Source organism: Zootoca vivipara, chromosome 1, assembly GCF_963506605.1.
Source record: "Zootoca vivipara chromosome 1, rZooViv1.1, whole genome shotgun sequence".
Taxonomy (NCBI): Eukaryota; Metazoa; Chordata; class Lepidosauria; order Squamata; family Lacertidae; genus Zootoca; species Zootoca vivipara.
The window spans coordinates 5,637,403-5,660,503 of NC_083276.1; the positions used below are offsets into that span (position 1 = coordinate 5,637,403).

Here is a 23,101-nt window from a genome sequence, read left to right on the forward strand (position 1 = left end):
AGATTGTTAGCCACTTTGAGACTCCTTCGGGTAGTGATAAAGCGGGATATCAAATCCAAACTCTTCTTCTTCTTCTTCTTCTTCTTCTTCTTCTTCTTCTTCTTCTTCTTCTTCTTCTTCTTCTTCTTCTTCTTCTTCTTCTTCTTCTTCGCCAAGTAGCTGCTACCAATTGGACTGGTAGAGTGGAAGGCAGAGATACCAAATGTAGGTGGAGCCAGAGCCAGTGGCAGGGTTGGGGCCATAGCCAATAACAGGCTAGAGCCAACGAATTCCGGTTTTGCTCCCGCCTTCCTCCCTGCTGAGTTCTACAAGGGCAACACAAAGGACACATGTGCAGCATACATTTAAAGCATGATGGCGTCCCCCAAAGAATTCTTGGAGCTGTAGCTTGTTGAGGGCCCCATCCCAGAGCGACAGTTCCCAGGCTGGTTTGTCAACCAGCCCCTCTTCCCGTTGTCGCTCTGCGGGGGCAATAGAGGCTACATTCCCACAACTCTCAGCACCTGCCACAATCTACGTTTCCCATAATTCTTTGAGGGGAAGCCACGGCTGTTTAAGGTGGTATCACAGTGCTTTAAATATAATGTGTGCATGTGCCCTGAGATGGAGGAGGAGGAGGAGGAGGAGGAGGAGGAGGAGGAGGAGGAGGAGGAGGAGGAGGAGGAGGAGGAGGAGGCTGACTGGCTAGCTCCCTGGGCTGGTTGTAAGTAAGAAGGCAGGTAGGTTGGAGGGGCTGGCTGAGGGTTGGTGGAGTGGGTCCCTATTTGCCCAAACAGGCCAGCTTGCACCGGCCAAGTCCTTTGGCCTCCCGCACATCCCCAATTTTGGGGAGCTTATCCGCCAAACTGATGCACGCCTCTTTCTCCCCAGGTGCCTGCCGATCCTCTGTCGTCCGATGCAAGCCGGGAGCCAACTGCCCCAACCCGCAGAGTGGCCTCCGCAGGCAACATTCCCCCTTGTCTGCCGCTGAAGATTCTGCTGCTCCCATTCTAGAGCTGCAGAGTCGGAGTCCCTCCGGATTTTGCCGGCACGGCAGAGGAGAGAGGCAGAACAGATCAGGTAGGCACCCCGTAGCCTGAGCCTCACGGCTTCCTGTTGTGCCTTGGGTACCCAAAACAAAATCTTTTAAAAGCCTTCCCCGCCCCACCAAGGCATGAATGGTTTATTATTGATGATGATAATAATAATAATAATAATAATAATAATAATAATAATAATAATACAGTGGTGCCTCGCTAGACGAATTTAATTCGTTCCACGGGTCTTTTCTTATAACGAAAAATTCGCCTAGCGAATCCCATAGGAATGCATTGAATTTTTTTTTAATTTTTTTGCCCATAGGAACGCATTAATTGAATTTCAATGCATTCCTATGGGAAACAGCGATTCGCTAGACGAATTTTTCATAAAACGAATTCGTCTAGCGAGGCAACCTCCGCTCGAAAAATCCTTTCGTTAAGCGGAAATTTTGTTAAGCAGGGCATTCGTTAAGCGAAGCACCACTGTAATAATAATAATAATAATAATTGCATTTATATCCCACCTTTTTCTCGAAGGAGCTCAAGGCGGCCTCATTTAATCCCCCTATCAGGTAGGTTAGGCTGAGAGAAGGTAGTGACAATCTCAAGGTCACCCAGTGAGCTTCATGGCCGAGTGGGGATTTGAACCCTGGCCCCCAGGTCCTAGCCCGAAACTCTAATCGCTAGCTCTCACTGACACCTACACTGGACCTACGTATTTTGGGAGTGGCACAGCAAGGGAAGGAAGGTTGTGTGAAGAAAGACACTCCGCTCTCTGTCCTCCGTCCAGGCCCAGTTCAAAGGCAAATTCCAGCCAGGCAAAGACCCTTGTGGAGGGTGCAGAGATCATCGAGGGGTGTGGCTTGGGGAGAGGTCCCAAGGGCAAGAGGCCTGGAGGGCTGCATTTGAATCCTAGATCTGAGGTCTACTACCCTTGAGTTAAGAAACTAACCCCAAATATGGTGGGGTCGTAGCCCAGAGGTAGAGTTCATGCTTCGTGTGCAGTGTCCCAGGTTTGTCCTCTTGCGGACGGGAGTTTGTTTTTGGCGGGTACGAAGGATGGCTGGTCAAAATGAGATGTGTGTCTTGTCACGTTGCGAGTTTGCAGCGAGCAAGTTGCATTGCAGAAGACTTCTCAAGTAGGACATATGAGCCCCAGGGACAAAGGTGGAATTAAATCAGATCCTGGGGGCCTCTGAAAGGCAGTTCAGTTCTGCCACCGAAGCAGCGATGCTTTTTCTATCATTCATAGGCGAAGAGAAGAGAAAGAAGAGAGAAAACCAGAGGAAAGACCCATTTTTGAGATTGTTAAAAATTGAGAGTTGGACTTGGGGGGGTCTTTTCATTTGCTTTTTTGGAGGATATTTGGAGTGCTTGCCTGTGTGTTTTTTTGGGGGGGTAGCGGGCTTTGATTTCTATGTTTTGTTTGTTTGTTGGGGGTGCCAATGTTTCATCTATTGTTTAGGGCGAGGAGGTTCAGAGTACAGTGGTACCTTGGTTTTTGAACGTAATCCGTTCCGGAAGACTGTTCAACTTCCAATGTTTGAAAACTGAGGCACAAAGGGAGAACTGAAAAAAACAACAACCAAGTATACGCAGTGGAAGCCGTTTGACTTTCAAGGCGCGTTTGAAAACAGAAGCATTTACTTCCGGGTTTTTGGCGTTCAAAAACCGAAATGTTTAGCTTCCGAGACGCTTGAAAACCGAGGTACCACTGTATCGCCAGCTTTCATGCTGTGAAATGGGTGCTTTGTGGTGCCCATGACAGTTTCTTAGATTTCCAGTTTCTTAGATTTCCAAATGTGCCCTTGGCACATTTTCAACGCCACAAAAGGCTGGGTCTTTCTCATCTCTTCCTGCTGGAGACCCTTTCAAGTGGAGGTGATGCCAGGGATTGAACCCAGGAGCACCATGCAAAGCATGAAAGACACCCATGTCCTGAACAGAAATGAGTCTCAGTGGGTATTCTTTTTTCTTTTTTTGCTTTTGATCTGCAGACCATACGTAGTTGGCTGTCTCTCCACTCATGTGCACTGCGTTACCTTTGCGTTGAAATGAATACGGTGGAATAGCGAAGCGACAACATAATTTACATAACAAATTACGCAAATTGCGTTAATTTGCGTGATTTTACCGCAGCAAGATAAATGACATCCTTTTTTGGCAAACTGTTTAATATGACCTTGGGCCCCTCCAGGCTGGTGGTTTTGTCTGGCAATGTGTCCCTGAAGCGATGATAATAATATGTTAGTGGTGGGTTTATACTGGGCTGTCCACGCACAATATTCTGCTTTATTAGTTGTTTGACACAAGATAATATCACCAAGGCAACTACAGTCATACCTTGGTTGACGAACGCCTTGCGACTCGAATGTTTTGGCTCCTGAATGCCGCAAACCCAGAAGTGAGTGTTTGCAGACATTCTTTGGAACCCGGACGTCTGTTCTGGCTGTCGGCATTCTTTCCGGGGCCCATCAGCCAATCGGAAGCCGCGCCTTGGTTTGCGAATGTTTTAGAAGTCGAACGGACTTCTGGAACGGATTCCGTTTGTCAACCAAGGTACATTTGTTTCTGTAAACAAACAATAAATGTCCATAAAAATGGCAAAAGTAGTTTCTTTCCTAAATAGGTTTTATCTTAAACAATAGCAAACACAGTAAAGAGTTTACTTGTAATATACCAGTGCTTCAGTGCTCATTTCTTCTTTTTCCAAAATAGATTTTATCTCGAACAATTGCAAACGCAGTAATAAAGTGTCCACTTATGATATATCAGTGGTTCAGTGCTCAGACGTTGTTCCGGTAATCAGATGTTTCGTTGTGAAAAAGCTTAATCGTCGACTTTGTAGTAAATAATATACAAGAGCAGACGCCCCTGTCTGGCCTGCCCCTCGCCTCCGCTCGAGCAGGAAGAAGCAAAGCGTGCGCCGGCCGAGCAAGTGCGCTGGCCGAGCAGCCAGCTGCCAAGTGAGGCTTTTTACTGGACAGCGGGGCTTGGCTTGGGAGTCGCAGGGGGGGCGCCGAGTGTCAACCCCCCTACAGGGTGGCACCCGGGGCTGACCGCCCCAACGCACCCCCTTGCTACGCCCCTGAGGACACATCACCATTAGAGTTCACCAACATATGCCAGCCAGAGGGAAAACACTCAAGGAGAGCACAAAGCAGGGTGGGTAAGGGGTGTGGCCTATGGAAAGATCTGGGGGCCAGTCAGACAGACCTGGGGGGGGGCGCATTCCATTTCAAATTGCTCTTTGTCAACCCCTTGGAGGCTTCTGGGGGAAGGGGCTGTTAGCATAAATCCTCTACATGGCACAGATGCTAACATGTGACTATTGTTTACTTTATGTGATTGTATTCTTTCCCACGCAGGAGCCTGGATGCAACCCGACTCCTGTACTGTGATGTTCTTTGTTCCTCACTTTGCTTTCGCTTTTGACCGAGGACAGATGGCAGCTTGCATCTGTCTCATAATAAATTAGTTTTGCAACTAATAAAATGTGTGCTGCTTTCTATCACGGAGGGCAGTCGCATTGCAAGAATACTGGGCTTTCCACTCCAGTATTCTAACAGGGGCCTGGGGGAAGACTGTCTTCTCTCCTTGCCTTGAGGTCTCCTTTGGGGCATAGCTGCCAAGTACCCCGTTTTCCCCGGGAAACCCCCGTTTTCACTTACCTTTTCCCGGTGGTCCCCCGTATCACTTCATCTCCTGTTTTTCTCCGTTATTTTCTCCTGCCGGCGGCCATTTTTTTCTTTCTGATTTGCCCTTCTATGGGCACCAAAAATGGCCACCGCCGGCTTCAAAAGTCGCATCTCCGCATGTCCGGAAGTGCATAGACGCGACTTCTGGTGTCAGCGGCGGCCATTTTTGGTGCCCATAGACGGGCAGAGCGACACTGGAAGTTGCGTCGACGCACTTCCTGACATGCGTAGAAGCGACTTTCGAAGCTGGTGGTGGCCAATTTTGGTGCCCATAGAAGGGCAAAGCGACACCGGAAGTTACGTCGACGCAACTTCCAGTGTCACACGGCTACCGGTCCCGGATTCTGCAGTCCGGGACTTGGAAGGTAAGCTTTGGGGTGGTGCTGTGAATTGGGCTCAGAGGGAGAAGGCAAGAAAACGGCGACCGGGACAAGGGAGATGGGTTTGCTCAGAGAGGGGGGGGACCATTGAGGCAATTTTGACTGGACCCGGCACCTCACCCCACAAAAAACCCCAACAACCCTGGAACATAGCTGCCAAGTCTCCTGTTTTTCGCGGGAAACCCCCGTATTTTAAACCGTTTCCCGCTGGCAGCCTGGATTGGAAAAAATCCCATAAATCCCCCGGATTTCTTACCTGCCAGGGAGGCTCCATTTTGGGTCCTGGCACCACCCGATTTCCAGTGCCCATACATGGGTAGCACGGCACCAGAAGTCGCTTCTATGCATGTCCGGACATGCGTAGAAGTGACTTCCGGTGCCGCGCTACCCATTTATGGGCACCAGAAATCGGGCAGCATGCATCCAGACATGCGTAGAAGCCACTTTCGGTGCCGCGCCGCTGCTGATCCTGCATTTTTCAGCGGGAGACTTGGCAGCCATGGCCTGGAACCAGCACTACAAGCAGAGCAGCAGAGGGGAAAACAGCTGCCGCAGGCAGAGACGTATGAAAAACATACAGTGAGAGTGTTTGCCCCACCCAGGAACCATTCTGGGCCCAGCCATAGCACAAAAAGCCTTCTCTAGAGGCTTCAGATATTGGGGGCAGTCACACATAATGCTAAACCATGGTTTGTTCAATAAACCTCAAGTTATCTCACAAAGAAGCCGACAGCTTGGATTGCTTTTCCCTCCATAGCAAGGCTGTCAGACTCAGATATAACAGCAAACCATCGCTAAAGTGATCCACAGTCTGCAGGCCATCAGCAAACCATCGCTCCAGGTCATGGTTTGTTGCCAGAAAACACACAATCGTTCATCTACTGGGCTGGGTTCAGATGTCCAAACAAACAGTGCTTGGGCTAAACAACCATAGTTTTGCTTCGTGCATGAACCAGGTTACCAGTGTGAACCAAGGTCCCAGAATTCTCTGGCCTGGTGCTGCTCGCTTTCAATCTACAAATGCATCTGATTCCATGACCTATTTCCAATACCAGCTGTGTGGCCTGGGGTTCCTCCTTTCAGATATCGGAGGTGGTCTTGATCCCTTTAACAGTCACCGCTGCCTCTTTCCGCAGGGGAAGACGGGACCCAAGGCCACGGGGAGAACGGCAGCCAGGAGAGCCACGTCCAGACCCGGTGTGAGTCCTGTACGTCCACATTCCTCAAGATCGTCTGGGGATTTCTGATCATCCTCTCCGTCTCCTCCTCCTGGGTCGGAACAACGCAGATTGTGAAAATCACATACAAGAACTTTGATTACCCGTTTTTCATGACTTGGTTTTCCACAAACTGGAACATTATGTTTTTCCCAGTGTATTACTCCGGGCATCTTGCAACGGCGCAGGAAAAGCAATCTCCAATCAAAAAATTCAGGTAGGCCTGTCATTTATTTCAGTCCCATCCCACCGTTTTCTCCAGGATGCTCAAAGTGACTGACATGGTTCTCCCCCTCCTCATTTAATCCCCACAACGACCCTGTGAGGTAGGTTAGGCTCAGTATACCTGAAGGAGCATCTCCACCCCCACCGGACGCTGAGGTCCAACTCCAAGGCCCTTCTGGCAGTTCCCTCCCTGCGAGAAGTGAGGTTACAGGGAACTAGGCAGAGGGCCTTCTCAGTGGTGGCGCCTGCCCTGTGGAACATCCTCCCACCAGATGTCAAGGAAATTAACAACTATCTGACTTTTAGAAGACATCTGAAGGCAGCCCTGTTTAGGGAAGTTTTTAATGTTTGATGTTTTATCGTGTAATATTCTGTTGGGAGCAGCCCAGAGTGGCTGGGGAAGCCCAGCCAGATGGGTGGGGTATAAATAATAAGATATGATGATGATGAAGAGGCTGGCTCAAGGTGACATCTAGTGAGAGCTTCATGGCTGAGTGGGGATTCGAACCCTGGCCTCTCAAGTCTTTATCCAACACTCTAAACCACTATGCCATGCTGGTTCCATTGCAATGGCAAGGAGTCTTTCTGGGTAGAATTGATCAAAGGCCCGTCTATCAAGCAAATGCAAAGCGAGGAAAATGCTGTGCTCAGGTCACACTTTGACATTTATTTTTTGTGTTTGTCCACACCCTGGATTTTAAGACGCCTGCTTTCTCTTCCTTGTGTGTGCAGGGAATGCAGTCGGATCTTTGGCGAGGATGGTCTGACGCTGAAACTCTTTCTTAAAAGGACAGCTCCCTTTTCTATTCTCTGGACTTTGACCAATTACCTTTACTTGCTGGCTTTGAAGAAGCTGACAGCCACGGACGTCTCGGCCCTATTCTGTTGCAACAAAGCCTTTGTCTTCCTGCTCTCGTGGATTGTACTGAAGGACAGGTTCATGGGTGTAAGGGTAATAACCTCTGCCATTCCCTCTCAATCTCGTTCTCGCTCCCCATTGTCGGCAGGCCATGCGCCATGTTGGCTTCGCAGTGAATATAACCAGAAGGGGCATCAACTTTGGTAGAAACGGTTTCGGTGAGCTGAGTGATTTAACAGCCCCCAGGTGATTCTGAAAACCTCGGGTTGCGTCCATGGGAGCCATTTTTATGGCAAAATCTCACCATCAGGTCGCTTTTCCTTTTGATTCTTCCACAGTTCTCCTGTGTCATAAATGTTGCCCTCTGGTGAGGAAACAGATACAACAATGGGAAAACCAAGGAGTGTGGTGGAGTCTCCTTCTTTGGAGGTCTTTAAGCAGAGGCCTGACGGGCATATGTCAAGAATGCTTTGATGGTGTTTCCTGCTTGGAAGGGGGTTGGACTGGATGGCCCTTGGGGTCTCTTCCAACTCTATGATTCTATTATTCTAATCCACTAAATATATATACACAGTGGTACCTTGGTTCTCGAACAGCTTAGTTGTCAAACAAATTGGCTCCCGAATGCCAAAAACCCAGAAGTAAGTGTTCTGGTTTGGGAACATTTTTCGGAAGCCGAACGTCCGAGTGCAGGAAGCTCCTGCAGCCAATTGGAAGCCGTGCCTTGGTTTTCAGGAGTTCAACGGACATCCAGAACAGATTACGTTCGAGAACCAAGGTTCCACTGTAATGCAAACTTATTTGCATACAACCGGGGTTGTATCTTTCTTTAACTCCTCAGGAACACATTTTTAAGGAAAACTAACTGGAAGAATGACTGGTAAATGTCAGATTGTAGACATTGCTAGTACAATTTCACCCTTATTGTGGGGGGGGGGCGGGCCAGAGGCACTCACCTGATCTCCCAAGAACTGGGTCCCTGTTGCTTCTCTGTATAGAACGGGGTGGGTGGGTGTTGGTATTCTTGAGAGTGTATGGATCAGGGCCATTGTGCAAAATGAAGAGATACAGCTAATAAGCCACCTGCCTTTTATCTAGTATCACCGAACCCAATAAGATAAAAAAAATTCCTTCCAGTAGCACCTTAGAGACCAACTAAGTTTGTCATTGGTATGAGCTTTCGTGTGCATGCACACTTCTTCAGATACCAATAAGGACATGGTGGGAAATATTTCCCTGAAAATTAATGATAGTGGAACAAATATGCACTAATAATAATAATAATAATAATAATAATAATAATAACAATAATAAATTTATATCTGGCCGGGTTTCCCCAGCCACTCTGAGCGGCTCCCAACAGAATTAATGGTAATAATAATTTAAAAAACGATTAAACATCAGACATTAAAAGCTTCCCTAAACAGGGCTGCCTTCAGATGTCTTCTAAAAGTCAGATAGTTGTTTATTTCCTTGACATCTGATGGGAGGGCATTCCACAGGGCAGGCGCCACTACCGAGAAGGCACCCTTTGGAAAGATTGAAAGAAGTGTGCCGTAAGGGATTGTTTAAGAAGCAAATGCTACCCCTCAGTATTAAAAGGAAAGGCTTTCTTTAACGCCACCTTTTACGATTTCTATTTCCGTAGTGCAACAAAGCCCCAAATGCTCTCCCAAAATAACCCGTGCCTCTTTTGAACTCTCGGCACCATCAATTAATGTTTGCCCTCGCCGATTAAAATCGTCTCCCGACGGCGAATTAACTGAACAAAAGCTTTTGTGGGTTAATCCGTTGATTAAACCGATTTGAGCTTCCGGCTCCAGTGTTTATTTCATGGTTCTCCCTGTCCAATTTACTCTGCCCCTTAATGAACACACGTATAAACTAGACGAGGCAGACAAGCAAACTGATGGGATGAGCCAACGGAGGGGGATAACGTCTTGTGCTGTGATGCAGAACGAAGGACCTCGGAGGGCCTTGAAGATCTTTGCTGGGAATTGCAAGGAGAGGGGCTGTTGCACCCAAGGTCAGCTTGTGGGCTTCCCAAGGGCATCTAGTTGGCCACTGTAAGAACAGGATGCTGGGGTGGAGAGAGAAATTGGGTTCCGTTTATATTTTAAAACCTGCACTTCTCTGAATTTTGAGGTGCAGTTCGGCAGCCAATGAATGTATACATAACCCAGGGGTTATGTTCCTGGGAACCATGCATAAATGTGAAATAATATATGGTGGGGAACAGCACCTAAAAAGCTTGTAAACAGCCTCTAAACCTCTGGAAACCCTTGAAAAAAACTCTTTTAAAAATCCGCCGAACTCCACCACAATCATTCCCTCCAAACCTCCTTTCTCAAACTCCAACTCTTCCCAGGTCTCAAAGATCGGCGCACCAGACTCCTGGAATTGCAGTTGCAAAGGCCCCTGCGATGGCGAGCTGTTTTCCCACACTTTTCGCACAATTCTTGCAGTTTCCCTGCTCTTTCTGGGGCCATTCTAGCCCTTTACGCAGCTTTCTGCAGTTCAAATCAATTTATTTGATTATTTTGGGTTCCACGCATTATGCACGAGTGGGGAGACGCCTGCACAAAAGTGCATTCTACTAAGGGAAACCACTTAGCAAAAATGTGTGTATTTAGAAAACGAATTTGTGCTCAAATGCTTTCGAAGGAGATTAGAAAAATTCACGGAGGCTAAAGCTATCGTGGCTGCCTCTGCTCTGCTTGGAGGCAGGGACCCAGGTGGCACTGTGGGTTAAACCACAGAGTCTAGGGCTTGCTGATCAGAAGGTTGGGGGTTCGAATCCCTGCAACGGGGTGAGCTCCCGTTGCTCGGTCCCAGCTCCTGCCCACCTAGCAGTTTGAAAGCACACCAAAGTGCAAGTAGATAAATAGGGACCACTCTGGTGGGAAGGTAAACGGCATTTCCGTGCGCTGCTCTGGTTCGCCAGAAGCAGCTTTGTCATGCTGGCCACATGACCCGGAAGCTGTCTGCGGACAAACGCTGGCTCCCTCGGCCTATAGAGCGAGATGAGCGCCGCAACCCCAGAGTCGGACACGACTGGACCTGATGGTCAGGGGCCCCTTTACCTTTAAAGCTATCGTGGCTGCCTCTGCTCTGCTTGGAGGCAGTAATGCAGCTGAACAGCAGTCGGTGCAAACCACAGGATGGGAGAGGGCTCTCGCACTCGGGTCCTCCCTGCAGGCTACCTGTGGGGAACTGGTTGGCCACTGTGAGAAAAGGATGCTGGATTATCATGACTCCAAGGCTCTTCCCCAAGAAGCAGTCTCCTTCTCACAGAGTCTAGCCCAAGTTCTTTTTCTTCTTCTTTGGCGATCCCTCCTAGCCAAGTAAGATGGTCTTCCATGAACACGGTCTTAGCAGTGAGTCCGTAAGTGACTGTGGAGGCCAATTCTGGATCCACACGTCCTTCCACAGTGGGGACATTGGTTTCCGGGTAGGAGATGATCACGGTGTGGATTTGCCAAGCGGTCCTTCCTCTTAGCACGTTTCTCCCTTTCGCCCTGAGTTTGAGTGCCTTCAAAGTCCATGACACCTTTGGGAAAAGCTGTTCTCCAACTGGAGCGCTTGCAGGCCAGTGTTTCCCAGTTGTCGGTGTTTATACTACTTTTTTTTAGATTTGCCTTGAGAGAGTCTTTAAAGCTCTTTTGTTGACCACCAACATTATGCTTTCCATTCTTATGTTCAGAATAGAGTAGTTGCTTTGGAAGACGATCATCAGGCATCCACATGCCCAGTCCAACGAAGTTGATGTTGAAGAATCGTTGCTTCGACCCTGATGATCTTTGCTTCTTTCAGTACACTGGCATTAGTTCGTCTCTCTTCCGATTTCTCACCCAAATGACAGTGTGCTATCATAAATAGGCAAGTGACAAAGATGTAGTAAGATCTTGGAGGCTGCCTGCACAGCCGAGAAACACACACCAGCAACGTAAGGGGAGCCACGGGTTCCCCATTCCCACTGCGTACCTTACAAAGTCTTTGATGAGTATTCCACTCGCCCTATTAGCCCCCAAAACCGCCATTCATTCCTCCACTGCAAAAGACCGATAACAGAAACAACTCTGGTTTTGGAGCAGCCTTGCCCAAATTGCTTTAAAATCTAAAATATCTTTAAAAAATCATAGAATCAAAGAATCATAGGGTTGGAAAGTTACACTAAAGAGGCATCAAGTCCATCCCCCTGCAATGCAGGAATTTCAGCTAAAGCATCCCTGAGAGATGGCCATTCAACCTCTCCTTAAAAACCTCCAAGGAAGGAGAGTTCCACCACCTCCCAAGGGAGACCGTTCAACTGTCGAACAGCTCTTACTGTCAGAAAGTTCTTCCTGAAAAAGTCCCTTCACCGAATATTATGAAAAGAGGGGATGGGCTGTTACCAAGACAACCTCCTTGTTGTCCCCATAGTCTACACCGAATGGGGTGTGTGTGTGTCCCAAAGTAAGCAGTAGGGTTACCGGGGTGGGGAGCACTAAGGGATATAAATGACTTTGCAAAGCTAGTATCGCAGGACGAAGTTCGTCCATTTCACTGAATGAATTAAGCTGAATAGTTTCAATTGGATTTTGAATAAACGTGCAATTAATTGCTACTGTTCTGAATTTTATTGTGCCATTACCTTCCTTAGGGAGTCCTGCAAACCACTATTCTGAATAAGAATTCTTTTAAAAGGGGAGGGTAAGAGGCACTGGGGAGGGGTTTATGGAACAGGGGCAGAAGCAGTGTCCCAAAAAAGTTTGGGAATCACTGGCCTGTGCTTCCATTATAGTGGTCTGTCCCCACTCAGAGCCCCCTATTCAGAGGGAAAATATGAGAGAGAGAGAGAGAGAGAGAGAGAGAGAGAGAGAGAGAGAGAGAGAGAGAGAGAGAGAGAGAGAGAGATTAGTTTCTGGGCCCAATTCAATGTGCTGGTTTTGATCTATAAAGCCTTAAACAGCTCAGGACCTCAATACCTCAAGGACTGCCTCTCACCATAGGAACCTACCCAGACCCTTAAACCATCTTCTGAGGCCCTTCTTCATGAGCCTCCTCTCTAAGAGGTCCAGGGGGTGGCAACACAAGAACCAGGCCTTTTCCGTGGTGGCTCCCCATTTTGAGAATGCTCTCCCCAGGGTGGCTTGCCTGGCGCCTTCATTATACAGTGTTGCCTCGCTTAACAAATGCCCTGCTTAACGAAATTTACGCTTAACGAAAGGTTTTTTCTAGTGGATGTTGCCTCGCTAGACGAATGTGTTTTACGAAAAATTCGTCTAGCGAATCATGGTTTCCCATAGGAATGCATTGAAATTCAATTAATGCGTTCCTATGGGCAAAAAAAAATAAAAAAAAATTCAGTGCATTCCTATGGGATTCGCTAGACGAATTTTTCGTTATAAGAAAAGACCCGTGGAACGAATTAAATTCGTCTAGCGAGGCACCACTGTATATTTTTAGGCGCCAGGTGAAAACGTTCCTCTTCGACCAAGCGTTTGACTGATTAACATTATATGTCCTTTTAAATGTGGGGGTTTTTCGGGGGGGGGGTGTTATTGCTGTGTTCGTTTTCTTATTTTTATTAAGTATTTTGTGTTTTTTACGTTGTGAACTGCCCTAAGATCTACGGATGAAGGCCGGTATGCAAATTTAATAAACAAACAAACAAACCTCATGGCATCTCTTTCTAAGTGATAAAAATTGCTCTAAATTTCTTTCTTTGTGGATTACGCAGATAGTTGCTGCAATCATGGCCATCACTGGAATTGTCATGATGGCGTACGCAGATGGTTTTCAGGGCGATTCGATTATCGGGGTCGCGTATGCCGTTGGGTCTGCATCGATGTCGGCGCTGTATAAGGTACGTCCTTGCTCACTTTCTTGCTATCTTAATTTTTTGAAGGAGGAGAGGAGAAAAGGTCGACCTGCGCGCGAGAAAAGCAAGCTCTCCGTGCTTTGAAGGCCCCTTCCTTCCTTCCTTCCCTTCCCTCACCTCACCTGATTTACATTCTGCGCCAGGTGCGTCAGGGGAAAGTTACGACGGAGATAATTACTTTTGTGGCCCACCAAGGAATCGGCTTGGCTTCCCTTTATCGAGTCTTAATGAAAACTCTATTATTCTGCCACGGTGAGATTAGCATCTCTGAGTCCCTCATTTTCCGTGCCGGCGTTTTTATCGACTCTCACTGTGCACGACTGGGAGAGCATGTTGAAATGTCGAATGAGGACCCCTCCAGCGAGAGGAGGAAGGTCTTGCCCACAACGCCCCTCTTTTTTGGAAGTCCAGCCTTACAAGGACGTGAGGGATTCTTGCCATGGCGCTGACAGACAAGAAACATCCGGAGTCAGGAATCAAAAGTACCCCTACAAAGCTAGGAAAAGGCTTGTCCGCCACTGCTACATCTCTCACGGGTGGCCCTGTGGTCTAAACCACTGAGCCTCTTGGGCTTGCCGATTGGAAGGTCGGCGGTTTGAATCCCAGCGACAGAGTGAGTTGTATACCTGAAGGAGCGTCTCCACCCCCATCGTTCTGCCCGGACACTGAGGTCCAGCACCGAGGGCCTTTTGGCGGTTCCCTCGTTGCGAGAAGCCAAGTTGCGGGGAACCAGGCAGAGGGCCTTCTCAGTGGTGGTGCCGGCCCTGTGGAATGCCCTCCCATCAGATGTCAAAGAGAAAAACAGCTACCAGTTTTTTAGAAGACATCTGAAGGCAGCCCTGTTTAGGGAGGCTTTTAATGTTTAATAGATTATTTTATTTCATTTTTCTGTTGGAAGCCGCCCAGAGTGGCTGGGGAAACCCAGCCAGATGGACGGGGTATAAATAATAAATTATTATTATTATTATTATTATTATTATTATTATTATTATTGCTCTGCCCCAGCTCCTGCCAACCTAGCAGTTCGAAAGCACGCCAGTGCAAGTAGATAAATAGGTACCACTGTGGCGGGAAGGGAAACTGTGTTTCCATGCACTCTGTTTTCCATCATTGTGTCCAGATGCGGTTTAGTCATGCTGGCCACATGACCCAGAAAGCTGTCAGTAGACAAACGCCAGCTCCCTCAGCCTGAAAGTGAGATGAGCGCCACAACCCCATAGTTGCCTTTGACTGGACTTAACCGTCCAGGGGTCCTTTACGTTTTACCTACGTCTCACAGCTTCTCCTAGGAGTGCGCCCAACGAGGCAGTTGCTGCCATAGAGCTGCATGCATCCTGCTTCTGCTCCTCTCTCTTCAATCCTCTTCTGGTCCTGGGAGACAAATAATGGGGGCAGGAGAAGGAGATGTGGAAGCCCTTGACATGTGAAAAGGATCTAGGAGTCTTGGTAGACCACAAACTTGACATGAGCCAGCAGTGTGATGCAGCAGCTAAAAAAGCCAATGCAATTCTGGGCTGCATCAATAGGAGTATAGCATCTAGATCAAGGGAAGTAATAGTACCGCTGTATTCCGCTCTGGTCAGACCTCACCAGACCTCACTTGCAGTATTGTGTCCAGTTCTGGGCACCACAGTTCAAGAAGGATACTGACAAGCTGGAACGTGTCCAGAGGAGGGCAAGCAAAATGGTCAAAGGCCTGGAAACGATGCCTTATGAGGAACGGCTTAGGGAGCTGGGTATGTTTAGCCTGGAGAAGAGAAGGTTAAGGGGTGATATGATAGCCATGTTCAAATATATAAAAGGATGTCATATAGAGGAGGGTGAAAGGTTGTTTTCTGCTGCTCCAGAGAAGCGGACACGTAGCAATGGATTCAAACTACAAGAAAGAAGATTCCACCTAAACATTAGGAAGAACTTCCTGACAGTAAGAGCTGTTTGACAGTGGAATTTGCTGCCAAGGAGTGTGGTGGAGTCTCCTTCTTTGGAGGTCTTTAAGCAGAGGCCTGACAGGCATATGTCAAGAATGCTTTGATGGTGTTTCCTGCTCGGCAGGGGGTTGGACTGGATGGCCCTTGTGGTCTCTTCCAACTCTATGATTCTACCCCAGCCTGACCTCTCCCTCCCTCCCTCCTCCTGCACCCATTCTTCACTCTCCAATCCTGCAGCTCCTCCTGCCTCTGCCTCTCATCTCTCAGCTGTTCTCCCAGTTCACTGATCCCTCCTTCCAAGTCAGTCTCCAACCCCTCTTCTCCCGGTGCCCACTTCTCGGTGCCTAGCCGGTCCCTGACAGATTCCTATCCATGCCTCCGCACATCAAGAGCTCTCTGCTATCTTCTGCAAGGGACACGACAAACCTCCAGCCTATGAACTCAAAGCAGCACCCAGGAGCTGGCTGGTTGTCTCCCTGGACACTCCCAGGTCATGCCCACACAGGCCACGCCCCTCGACCCAGGCCACGCCCCTCCACACTGGCCACACCCCCTCCACACAGACCACGCCCCTCGCCAGCCCTGCCCTTGTTGAGCAGAGTGAGGTGGCCACTTCAGGTCAGAGCTTTTGCACATCCCAAAAGGACAAGAAGTTGTAATTTAAACGGATAGAGTCGTAAAATTGTTGGGTTGGAAGGGGGTGCCAAGGGTCATCTAGTCCAACCCCCTTAAATTTAATATTGTCGTCTTCCTGCTCCCAGGATCCCATGCCTCAGGTGTCAAAATAACTTGACCAACTTTGTGGAAGTTGCACTATGACTTTGGGAGGGACGCCAACCCTTTGCTGCAGTGCCTCGGGCACCAAAATATCTTGAGTTACTCTGTTCCCCAGCGACTGGGGAGGTTGCACTCAGCCTGAATTGTTTCCCCTTTCCCCCCATTTAGGTTCTGTTCAAGATGTTCCTTGGGAGCGCAAACTTTGGGGAAGCGGCCCATTTCATTTCTACCCTTGGCTTTTTCAACTTGGTCTTCCTTTCCTTTACACCGATCATCCTGTATTTCACCAAGGTGGAGTATTGGTCTCCCTTCTCGGCCGTTCCCTGGGGCTACCTGTGCGGAATAGCCGGCCTCTGGCTAGGTATTTATCCCTATTTTATATCTTTACCTGAATGTTTACGATTTGCACAACCGTTATCAAGGTGGTTGCGTGGAAGGTGGAGCTTGCTTGCTTTCCCTGCTCCGGAGGGCAGGACCCGAACTAACGGATTCAAATGACAAGAAAGGAGACTCTGCCTAAACATCAGGAAAGAACTTTCTGACGGCAAGAGCTGTTCAACAGGGGAACAGACTTAGCCCCAAAGAGCCATGCCAATTGTCAGGGGTGATGAAAGGTCCAACAATATCTGGTTGGTCACAGGGTCCCCATCCCTGACCTATATTATTATTATTGTTGTTGTTGTTGTTGTTATTACTACTACTACTACTATTACTACAGTATTATTATTAGCTAAATGTATCGCTTGCTTTTTTTCTTGCCAAAGGCAACTAAAAGCAACTAACAAACAACAAACAACCCACGCACAGATCCATTAAAACGAAGGGGGAGAAACACAAAAAAATATATATATTTATTTCCTTGATGGATTACCAGTACAGTGGAACCTCGGTTTACGAACAGGATCCGTTCCACGGAGGCGTTCGTAAACGGAGGCATTCACTCCCCGAAGGCACACTTCTGCACATGCGCGAAGCACCCATAGAGCGCTTCGCGCACTGCACAGATCGCATATGCGCACGCTGCGCAGATCGCATCAGGGCATCCGATGCCGCAGAACCCAGATGCAAACACTTCCGGGTCCGTGGCATTCGTAAACGGAGGCATTCGTAAACGGGACTGTTTGTAAACCGAGGTACCACTGTACATGTTGCATATTTCTTACCGGAGGGCTTTCAAGAGGGAGGGTCGGTAAGGTGAAGGGGAAACATTTTTTAAAATGTTTATTAGCTATGAGCTGGGAAAGGGTTGTACAGTGGTACCTCGGTTTGTGACCACAATCCATTCCGCGGAGGCGGTCGCTCGCTGAAGCAGTCGCTCCCCGAAGGCACGCTTCTGCGCATGCGCAAAGCGCCAATAGAGCGCTTCTGCGCACGCTGTGCAGATCGCATCTGTGCATGTGCGAGCTGCGCAGATTGCGTTTGCACATCCGACACCACAGAACCCAGATGTAAACACTTCCGGGTCCGCGACAGTCGCAAACAGAGGTAGACGTAAACTGAGGTTTGACTGTAGCTCAATAGTGGAGCAACTGCTTTGAGTGCAGAAGATCCTATTAAGGCAGAGTGAGACATGTGCCTAACTTTCAAGTCCCACTCCTTTTGACGAAGGGCTGCAATCCTATTTCATTTTGCTGGGGGATACGCCCTGTAAAAACCCAGTGGGACTTTAGGTAAGGGCCACAGCTCGGCATGAGAACAGCTGCTTTGTATTCAGAAGGCCCCAACCTGTCAGAGACGTTCCCCTTCTGACAGACAGAGAGGAATTCAGAGGGAAGGGGGAACGCCAAAGACTCCAGTGGTACCTCTAGTTGCGGACGGGATCCATTCTGGAGCTCCGGTCGGATCCCGAGGTTCTCGCAACCGGAGGTGCCTGTTCTGCTCATGCGCGCGGAAGAACGCTTCTGCGCATGCACGCATGGCGAAACGCAGAAAAATACTTTTGGGTTTGCTGTGTGCGTATCTTGAAGGATATGTATCCAGAGGTGCTCCTAAATAGAGGTACCACGGTAGTCCTTCAACTTATCTCACTCGGGAATGCAGCCTGGAAGTTCTGAAAGTACCACAGAGCGGAGAGAAGAGGATGCAACAGAGGAAGGGGAAGGGATAGTAGGACCAGAGTCTCCGAAAAGTCAGAGATTGAGTCGTTTGGCAGAAAAGCGCATGACAGGAAAAAGGTGTGGGGGGGAGGTGGAGAGTATCTTGCTTCAACCTGAAAAAGATGCTAGCTCCGTCAACTGACTCCGAAGGTGACGAATGAGATAATGGAGCTCAGATTGCTGAGCCCTGTAATCGCTGAATAAATCTGAAGTAATAAAGCTGTCAGAGGCTGCGTCTTGTGTGGGAGAGACTACCAAACCTGACACAACCCCTCCAGCTTTTTAGACTTTCAGATGGGTGACATTCCCGACCCTATCTAGAGGTAATCCGTTTGTATCCTCCGTGAATTTGTTTCATCCTCTCTTCACGCCATCCAAGGAGGCGGCCCTCACTGTCTCCAGTGGGAGGGAGTTCCACAGTCTTTCTTGACTTTCCCCAAAATTAAAAGTCCCAAACTCTATAAACTTTCCTCATAGGCGAGTCGCTCCATCCGATTCATCATTTTGGTTGTCCTTTCCTGAACAGGTGGGATTTGTCATCTAGAACCTTGGGAGGACAAGGCTCTCTGGAAGAATGATTTATTTATTTGCCGGTTCTGATCCTGGTGGTGCAGAAGATCTTTTCTTCTTCTTCTTCTTCTTCTTCTTCTTCTTCTTCTTCTTCTTCTTCTTCTTCTTCTTCTTCTTCTTCTTCTTCTTCTTCTTCTTCTTCTTCTTCTTCTTCTTCTTCTTCTTCTTCTTCTTTACAACCTCACACTTTGTTCTTTTCCTCCACAGCTTTCAACATCCTGGTGAACGTCGGAGTTGTGCTTACGTACCCAATCTTAATATCTATCGGGACGTTGCTCAGTGTTCCCGGCAATGCAGGTATAAATAATGCCTTTTGATCAATGCAGTGGCTCTGTGTGTGCCCCAGATTACTTGCTTGTTTATTTACATAAAATTCCTAAGCCACACCCCCTAAGGAATTGGGGAAAAAATGTTTAAAAGCACCTTTCCAAAAAAACAAACAAACCCAGGGTCCTTTTTGTTGGGGATAATTCAGATGGAAATTCCCAGGTGACAAAAAAGGTTATTTATGTACCCCACTACTGCGGCCCGTGTATTGTTAGCCCCAAAATGGAAAACGAGCGAGGTCCCAACCAAAGAAGAATGGCAACTTAAACTGATGGGATATGAGCAGTTTGTGGATCTAATGTATAGAATAAGAGAACAAATCCGTTTAAAGAAGATTGGGAAATGTTTATTGACTGTATGGGGGGGAATTGTGTACACTTGAAAATGCTGGCAGCAGTCAAATAAATTCAACAGTGTAAATAAGTTTTGATGGGTGTAATAATGATATATAATGAAACTAAGGTGGATGACCAAAAAAGGGTCAGACCCCTTCCAAAATGATCTTCACACAAGAACACAATTCAGCGGCCTGTCGACTACGTAACCTTCAGATAAAGGCAGAGATTAATCTACAGTGGTACCTCTACTTACGAATAACTCTACTTACAAATGTTTCTACTTACAAACAGAGCTCCGTCCGCCATCTTGGATGCGGTTTAGATAGGATTTTTTCTACTTACAAATTTTTAGATAGGGTTGCTTCTACTTATGAATTTTTTCTCCCAATGCATTCCTATGGGATTCGACATACAATTTTTTTCAACTTACGAATGTGCGTTCGGAACGCATTAAATTCGTAAGTAGAGGTACCACTGTACCTTCAATCAAGAAAGCACAACTTGGAATATACTGAATGGTTTAGTTCAGGCATCCCCAAACTGCGGCCCTCCAGATGTTTTGGCCTACAACTCCCATGATCCCTAGTTAACAGGACCAGTAGTCAGGGATGATGGGAATTGTAGTCCAAAACATCTGGAGGGGCGAAGTTTGGGGGTGCCTGGTTAAGTTTATAAAATATGCAGGGATTTATGCTATGCAAAATGAACCATGGAAAGAGAAGAAGGGAAGTCATTGATATCTTAAGGATGTATAAATGAATATTCTGCATTGTAAAACAGAAAATTAATTTAAAATTATACATAAATAATAATAATAATACTGCATTGGGTAGGAGGAGGAAAGGTGGAATACAGTGGTACCTTGGTTCTCAAACATATTCCATTCCGGAAGTTCGTTCCAAAACCAAAGTGTTCCAAAATCAAGGTGTGCTTTCCCACAGAAAGTATGGTGCAAAATAGATTAATCTGATCCAGACTTTTAAAAACCACCCCTGAAACAGCAATTTAACATGGATTTTATTATCTAACGAGACCATTGATCCACAAAATGAAAGCTAATAATAATAATAATAATAATAATAATTTATTATTTATACCCCGCCCATCTGGCTGGGTTCCCCCCCCCCCCGCCACTCTGGGCGGCTTCCAACACACATTAAAATATCACAGATTAAAAACTTCCTTAAACAGGGCTGCCTTTAGGTATTTTCTAAATGTCAGGTAGCTGTTTATCTCTCTGACCTCTGATGGGAGGGCGTTCCACAGGGCGGGTGCCACTACCGAGAAGGCCCTCTGCCTGGTACAATGTACTGCAGTCACACAATCAATCCATCAGTAGCTGAAATGGGTTCCACACAGTCACAAAAACAAAACAAAAAAGAGCTGCAAAAACAAAAACGCAAAATAAGTAGCAAAACCAGGCGGACCTCAGCGTAACACTCAAATCATCAGCATAACACTCAAAACGGAAGTGTGGCACTCAAATAAAAAAAAAAAGCGTAACACTCAAAACGGAGCATGTTCAGCTTCCGAAAATAGTTCGCAAACCAGAACACTGACTTCTGGGCTTGCAGTGTTTGGGTTCCAAGTTCTTTGAGTACCAAGGCATTTGAGAACCAGGGTACCACTGTATATATGTACCGTATTTTTCCGTGCATCAGACTATATTTTTTCCCTGAATTTTTGAAGCTTAAAATAAGGGGTCGTCTTATACGCGGATAGTGTATAATGCATTTTCTTCATTTTGAGTCCCCCAAAATAGGGGGTGTCTTATACACGGAAAGAAATGGTAAATAATAATAATATAAGAATGTCTGTCTTTCACTATACAGAAGTCGCAAGAGTTTCTCCACTCACTTTCCCCTCTGCCCACCCATGGCATGTGGCCCTCAGGATGAGACCACTCCCCCTGTTGCAAGCCAAAAATGGCTTATCAAAAATGAGTTAGACCAATAAAACTCAGAGACAAGAGGAGTTAGGAGTCCATTATGTTTATTGCAAAGCAATAGGCTACAGTCGAATCTTTTTGGAATACTGCAACCCCACCCAAAGGTCGGGCAGGAATTTATAACATTTCAGACAAAGGATTTTGATTTAACCAATCACATAAAGCATTACATCATTTAATATTTTAATATTCATCATTATCTCATTTCATATTCAATATGTATGTCATTACCCAATATAATACGCATGCGCAATAAGCATTGCTAACTAAACTTTGATTCTTATCGTGATCTGTTACATATTGTCAGTTTGCATGTATGGGGAACCTGTGTTACATGTGGATGGAACAATTTATGTTCTAGTTTATGAATTGCTTCTTTGTGATTGACGTATTAGCTGACCTTCTATCCCAGTAGGGACGGCTTCTTGCTGAATCATCAGTTTCTTTTAAAGCAACAGGTTACCATAATTCACTAATATAAGCATATTCCAGGCTTTATAGGGAAATACATTATCACCTTAATTGGGGCCCTTTGGGCCCCTGCTACACCCCGACCCCATCTCTCGCTAATCTCCTTGCTCCCCTTTTCTCCCCGAACCCAGCTGTCGACCTTCTCAAACGCGAGGTGATCTTCAGCGTGGTCCGTTTGGGGGCCACCACCATCATCTGCCTCGGGTTCTTGCTGATGCTCCTTCCCGAGGAATGGGACGAGATCACGCTGCGATTCATCAACAGCCTGAAGGAGAAGAAGGCCGAAGACCACCCCGAGGACGTCACGGACTCGAGCGTCCACTTCCGGAGCAGAAGCCGAGTCAACGGGACTGTGTCTATACCGCTGGCTTAGAGCCGGCCGGGCTTCAAGTTGCGTGCACGCCAATGTATATTCTGTGAATATGATTTAATAATTCCCTTTCCGCCCCCCCCCTCGCCCACTTGTATGCTTTAAAAAGAGACAGCTTTATTTTAAACAGGAATGGATCGTAAATTCAACGCTAAACACATCGGAAACTAAGCTGTTTACATTTGTACACTTTATCCAGGAGTAGGTGCAAATGAACGACAATAAATTCCTTTTTTATACAAAAGCGCATATAAAAGAAAGCTATATATATGCATGTGTTTGATTCTGGAGGTCGGCGGGTCTTTAGCGTTGGGGGTCGGCATTTGGAATTTGCAAAAAGCGCCGCGGGCGCCAGCTACAAAATGGCTGCCGTGGGGGACAGACGTGGTGTGACACAAAATGGCTGCCACATCTAAAAGAGCGGAAGAAGAGGCCGGTCCACAAAAAGCAGCTCATCAAGGGGGAAAGGCACTTGCAGCACCCACCACTGCGATTGTGGTCAGAGGATGCCCTTGGATTTCTGAGGAGATACTGAGATATTTTGTGGGAGCTACTGGAGGTTGCATTGTGATATAACACTAGTAGTAGTAATAGTAATAATAGTAACAACAACAACAACAACTTATTATTATTATTATTATTATTATTATTATTATTATTATTATTATTATTATTTATACCCCGCCCATCTGGTTGGGTCTCCCCAGCCACTCTGGGTGGCTTCCAACAAAATATTAAAAATACAATAAAACATCAGTCATTAAAAACTTCCCTAAACAGGGCTGCCTTCAGATGTCTTCTAAACGTCAGATAGTTGTTTATTTGTTTGACATCTGACGGGAGGGCGTTCCACAGGGCGGGCACCACCACTAAGAAGGCCCTTGGCCTGGTTCCCTGTAACCTCACTTCTCGTAGGGAGGGAACTGCCAGAAGACCCTTGGAGTCCAAGATGACTCCCAGGCTGCACACCTGGTCCTTCAGGGGCACAATTACCCCATTCAGGACCAGGGAGTCC

General features: G+C 47.2%; 1 protein-coding gene across 1 annotated transcript in view; it reads left to right on the forward strand.

Moving 5' to 3' along the window:
- The window catches only part of SLC35F4 (solute carrier family 35 member F4), a 35,991-nt gene extending 13,675 nt beyond the window's left edge, over positions 1-22,316 (forward strand). Inside the window, 7 exon segments of the mRNA XM_060270980.1 lie at positions 871-1,059; positions 6,234-6,531; positions 7,272-7,491; positions 13,121-13,246; positions 16,135-16,327; positions 18,840-18,929; positions 21,848-22,316. Coding sequence (XP_060126963.1) covers positions 871-1,059; positions 6,234-6,531; positions 7,272-7,491; positions 13,121-13,246; positions 16,135-16,327; positions 18,840-18,929; positions 21,848-22,089 — 1,358 coding nt within the window. The 3' untranslated portion in view covers positions 22,090-22,316.
- The last annotated feature ends 785 nt before the right edge of the window (positions 22,317-23,101 follow it).